A 6000-nucleotide genomic window follows, 5' to 3' on the forward strand; every position below is an offset into this window, starting at 1 on the left:
AAAATTTGATAAAATCATTTTATATGGTGTATAGCTTAATAATGTAATACTAAATGGTATTTTTAAAAATCTTGATCCAAAATCTGAAGATCATATCATTTGATAAGCATTTTACTAATGGATTTGCTTCTGTTCATGAATAAACCACCTACCATAAATACAGTATACTTATTTATGTTATTAAAATATCAGCCACTTCTTTCTATCTTAAAATGTAACAAGCTTGAACTGTTAACTATATTAAAGAAAGTTATTTGGTTTCAAAAACAGAATATGATTGAGTTTTAAAAGAACTTTTTGGAACGATATAAGAGAATGAAAAGGATCAGAAGTAAAAACAGTAGATCAAGACTTAGAAGCCAGGAACTCCAAAAGTTCATGAAAGCAAAGGAAATTGCATTTGTTCTCTGTCTGAGTCCATTAGGGGCTACTATAACAAAATACCATAAACTGAGTTGCTTATAAAAGAACAGAAATTTATTTCTCACAGTTCTGGATTCTGGGAAGCCTAAGAGCAAAATGCCAGCATTTTCCATGTCTGGTGAAGGCTCACTTTCTGGGTGACAGATGGTGCCTTCTCTTTGTGTCCTCACATCGTGGAAGGGGTAGGGCAGCTCTCTGGGGCCTCTTCTCTAAGGGCACTAATATCATTCACTAGGGCTCCACCCTTTTGGCCTAATCACTTCCCAAAGACTCCACCTCTAACTCTCTCACATCTGTTATCAGGTTTTAACATAGGAAGCTTGGGAGGACACAGATATTTAGACCATAGCAGCCACTATGGACATCAACAGGTTGAATCTCACATGTTACAGAAGCTCAGCTGTCAATTTTAAAGAGAATCAGAAGTGTTGTGAATAATTAAAGATTGTTTGGTGGAAATTGCTTATGATTTTGTAAACATGTGTTTACAGACTGCAAACTTGGTAAACATGTGTGGTAGTATCATGTGGGCTTTAGTATCTGTCTTCAATGCTATTATGAATGTCCTGAACATTATAAAACCTTTTAGCACTTATGAATGTGTTTCTTTACACAACTAAGAATATTAGATTTTATTGAACTATTTTTTGTTTGTTTGTTTTCAGTGACAGTGATGAAAAACCTCTCAAAGGAAGCGTTCGGTCCCTTAATAGGGATATGCAGCCTACTGAAAGTGCTGACAGCTTAGTCGAATACGGAGAGGGAGATCATGCTCTATTCAATGAAGATGGATCATTTATTGGTGCCTATGCAGGATCTAAGGAGAAGGGATCTGTTGAAAGCAATGGAAGTTCTACAGCAACTTTTCCACTTCGGGCATAAACACAACATGTGTAACCAACGCTACTGGTTCACCCCAACCTTTCATATTTATCTGTTCAAGGGAGCAAGAACTTTCATATAGGAATAGAAACATGTTGACTGAAGATTTCATCCAGAAGTCAACATCCTGCAATTATGTTGAAAAAAGTAGCACTGCCTTCAAAATATAAAATGCCAAGCACTTCAGGCCTATGTTTTGCTTTTGTTGTTTTCAGGTGCTCGAAATGCAAAACACAAAACGAATCCTGTGTTTAGATACACCTCAACTAAATCCAAAGTCCCCATTCAGTATAGTCCATATTTGCCTGATTTTACTATTCAGTGTGCTTGCATAGATATTGCTACCTTGTGGGTTTTCCTCCGTATGCACATTGGTATACAGTCTCTGAGAACTGGCTTGGTGACTTTGCTTCACTACAGGTTAAAAGACCATAAGCAAACTGATTATTTAAAATGTAAAAAAGAATATGAATGTCTTATTAAAACATTTCATTGAATATATACAGTCTAAATTTATTATTTAAATTGTAGTAGCAAAAGTCTTAGGTGAACAATCAACTAGTATTTATTGAGCTCCTATTTGGCCAGAGATGGTCATATTTAAACAGAAGTATAAGTTTTTCAGTTTCAACATTTTTAAAATTTCTATCAGTTATGACATCCACGAGCATCACTTTTTGTGTCTGTGTTTTTTTTTTGTTTGTTTTTTCTTAGACTAAATTCAACTGCATGGAAGCAGTGGTCAGAAGGCTGTTTCATACAAGAACAGGCAGAAAGTGCCCATTGTTCTGGATTCTAATAGCTACATCTACTTAATATCTTCATTTCTAAATTGACTGCTTTTACCTTTTTTCTATGTTTATGTAATGGTATGCTTGCATATATTTCATGAATACATTGTACATATTATGTTAATATTTACACAGTTTAAAATATAGATGTGTTTTATTTTGAAGGGAGAAAAGGAACATTAACAGGCATGTTTGTACAGTTAGAATATATTAGTAAGATACTGTTTTTCATCATTCCAGAGCTACGACTAATAACATGAGGTTCCAAAGCTGAAGACTTTGTATAAAGCATTTGGATTTTGTTCTTATATGGTTTTCTTTCAACAGTTTCAAAATAAAATATCATATAAATATTGAGGGAAATGTTTTCATATTTTTCAAAATAGGTTTTTACTGTTGAATGTACATCTACCCCAGTTCCTCAAAAGAAAAACTATTTACATAGAAATTACTACACATATGTTTGCGTGTATGGTATTTTAAACATCTTTGTGGTGAGAATCTGTTTCCCCTATATTCTCCTTCTGTCAAAGTCAGTACAAATTCAGGGAATTTATTTTCTGGCATTTGTGCTCCAGTCCTTTTAAAATTGTCCATGAACATGTTTTAAAAACAATATGGAGGATGATGCATACATGTCGGTCAAGTTCAGCACTAGACTTGACATTTTACGGAAACATTTTTTAACCTTACCCTGAAATACTTAACTACTGTTTAAATGAAATTCATTTATTTTACTTTAGTTTTTGAGCTGTGATTATTGTTATACAGTTACGTCCTCAAGTTGGATTTATGTAACCCCTTATATTTCATGGATACCAACATTTGGGGTATTTATAATAGTCAGCGCAGGAATGCACATGGAATATCTACTTGTCCTTTTGAACCTCACATGTCCTCCTGAAGCATAGACAGGAAAAGAATGTCTTATTTAAAACTACAGTTTATGGGCTCAGGATTTGACCACAGTCCTGGGAGTAAGCATTTCAAAGGGGAAGGCATCGTGGTCTCCACGCCGTGTAAATGTGAGGATGTGATGCACATCCATCAGTGCAACTCGAGCTCCATCCTCCTCTGATTTCTAAGGTGCCGATTTTCTGGAGGAACAGTCATCATGTTTTGATTTATCTGGGAGAAAATTGTCATGCCCAGCTACTGAAGAGGGCAAGGTTGTGACGTTCAAGTTTAGTTCTCAAACTATTCTATCTCCTCTTCTTTGTCGTCAGTCAAAATGTGGTTTTTAAAGAAAGTCATGCAGGTTAGAAATAATGTCAAAAATATTTAGGAATTTAATACCCTTTAAGTCAGAAGATAAAACAAATACTGAAGTATTAGCTCTTCCTACACTTCGTGTTCCCCTTTAGCTGCCTGAAAATCAAGATTGTTCCTACTCAGATCTTTTGAGTGGCTAAAACTTACGGATGTGAAAAATGAGATTGAATGATGACTATGTTTTCCTATCATTATTACCTTTCCTCAATACTATTGGGCTACTACTGGGACTCTTCAGCACAAAAGGAATAGGTCTATGATTGACCCTGATTTTAATTGTGAAATTATATGATTCATGTATTTTATGAATCAGAATAACTTTCAAATAAAATAAATCCAAGTAGGTTAAAATGGATTTCATGACTTTCCCTCAGAAAATGAGTAATGGAGTCCATGATGTGCAATGGTAATTATAAATTGGTGAGGCTTGTTTGCAAAACGCCCACTAGTAATAAGGCAACAGCCAATATTTAGAACTTTGTTCTTTACTGGATTCACACTAACTTTCTCTAGTCTACTTCCAATATTATTTAATGTAACTGATTGTATATAGTCTCAAGAATGGTTAGTAGGCATGAGTTCCTAGAGAACTGTCCAAGGGTTGGGAAAATCCAAATTCTCTTCCTGGTTCCAGCACTCATTTTGTACATAAACATTAGGCAGGTTGCTTAACCTTTTTATTTCAAACTCTCAACTCTAAAGTGCTAATAAATAATCTCAGTTACCTTATCTTTGTCACAGGGTGTTCTTTTTTATGAAGAAAAATTTGAAAATGGTAAAAGCTAAGATGCCTTTTAACTTCACAAGCAAACCTTTAACTAATTATGTATCTAAAAGTCACCCCCCACATACCAACTCAACTTTTTTCCTGTGAACACATAAATATATTTTTATAGAAAAACAAATCTACAGAAAATAAATCTACTGTTCTGTGAGCAGTATGATTTGTACATGCCATTGAAAATTATTAATCAGAAGAAAATTAAGCAGGGTCTTTGCTATACAAAAGTGTTTTCCACTAATTTTGCATGCGTATTTATAAGAAAAATGCGAATTTGGTGGTTTTATTCTATTGGTATAAAGGCATTGATATTTTAGATGCACCCACGTTTGTAAAAATGTAGAGCACAATGGAATTATGCTGGAAGTCTCAAATAATATTTTTTCCTATTTTATAGTCATGGAAGAGATAAGCTAAAGAGAGGAAAATAATGAGAAATGTTGGTGTGCTTTTCTAAGCATTTAAAACGTAATTGCCAATTGAAATCCTAAATATGTTTACATGCCATTAAGATATGATTCTTGTAACAATGTTAAATTGATTATAATGGGATTGGGTTTGTTATCTGTGGTAGTATATATATATCCTAGTGTTCCTATAGTGAAATAAGTAGGGTCGAGCCAAAACTTTCTTTGTTTTGTACCTTAAATTGTTCGATTACATCATCAAAAGAAATGAAAGGTATGTAGAATGGGTTCACCTGACTACCTTTTTCTTTTGGCTTGGATTAATATTCATAGTAGAACTTTATTAAAACGTGTTTGTATTGTAGGTGGTGTTCGTATTATGCTTATGACTATGTATGGTTTGAAAATATTTTCATTATACATGAAATTCAACTTTCCAAATAAAAGTTCAACTTCATGTAATCCAAAAATGTTTGTATTCTGTTCTACACAGTTAAGAAGAATCAGAATTTACATATTAATCTTAACTACTTCGGTTGCCTCTGATCCTGGAATATATATAAATGAAATATAATTTAATAAAGTATAAATAAGATATAAATAAAATATTTTGATTTCAATTACTTTACAAATATACAATATCATCAACGTCTATAAAACAGAATATTCCAATAAAATTTATACTTATGATAAATATAAATTTAAGATGAATGTATATTTATCTGGTTATTTTTAATAAAAATGTAGAAATGTCACCTTCCAAGAAAATGCCCAGTATGCTATATTTTCAGTGAGGCTATTAGATAATTTTGACATGGTCTCTTAGAATTGGGTTACCCAGTTTGGCTCAGTGGACAATCTATCGGAGATTGTTGTTTTTAAAACTGTTTTATTGAGCAGACATGGAGACTTACTGAAATCGTCGCTCTTTGTGAGGATGAGTTGGGTGGATCACTTAATGCCAAGAGTTCAACATCAGCCTGTGCAACATAGAGAGACCACGTCTCTACAAAAATTTAAAAAAAAATTATCTATACCAAGCACTTTACATAGAATACCACATTTAATCCTCGAACAATATTCTCTGGTTTATTAAATTAGGGAACCGGGAGGTTAACTAACTTAATGAGTGTCACCAGCATGGGCTAGAACTAAAAATTAAACCCAGGGATGTTTGACTCCAAAACCCTAATTCATTATACCATTAATAGTACATTTTTTCATGCCCTCGCTCCTCCACCTTTTCTTAGAAATACTAAAGAAAGGTGAGTTTCAACTTAATGCTGACTTATTGATCATGCTTGCAAACACCTTGACTTTAAGATATGTGATCAAGACATATGATAGAGGAAAACAATCAATGCTTTACTTTATAAACAGTTGAATGTCTACAACCTAAAAAGAAGTAATTCAAATAAGCCAGTTATTTTTAAATGAATGTCAC

The 6000-nt window shown here is 33.2% G+C and overlaps 1 protein-coding gene across 11 annotated transcripts in view; it reads left to right on the forward strand.

Annotated features, from left to right (window-relative positions):
* The window catches only part of CHL1 (cell adhesion molecule L1 like), a 212943-nt gene extending 207917 nt beyond the window's left edge, over positions 1-5026 (forward strand). For all 11 annotated transcript variants that reach the window (XM_015130379.3, XM_015130384.3, XM_015130382.3 and 8 more), the window contains one exon: positions 1089-5026. In XM_015130379.3, coding sequence (XP_014985865.3) covers positions 1089-1305 — 217 coding nt within the window. In that variant the 3' untranslated portion in view covers positions 1306-5026. The remainder of the gene's footprint in view (positions 1-1088) is intronic.
* Positions 5027-6000: the final 974 nt, after the last annotated feature.

Source organism: Macaca mulatta, chromosome 2 (assembly GCF_049350105.2).
Source record: "Macaca mulatta isolate MMU2019108-1 chromosome 2, T2T-MMU8v2.0, whole genome shotgun sequence".
Lineage (NCBI taxonomy): Eukaryota > Metazoa > Chordata > Mammalia > Primates > Cercopithecidae > Macaca > Macaca mulatta.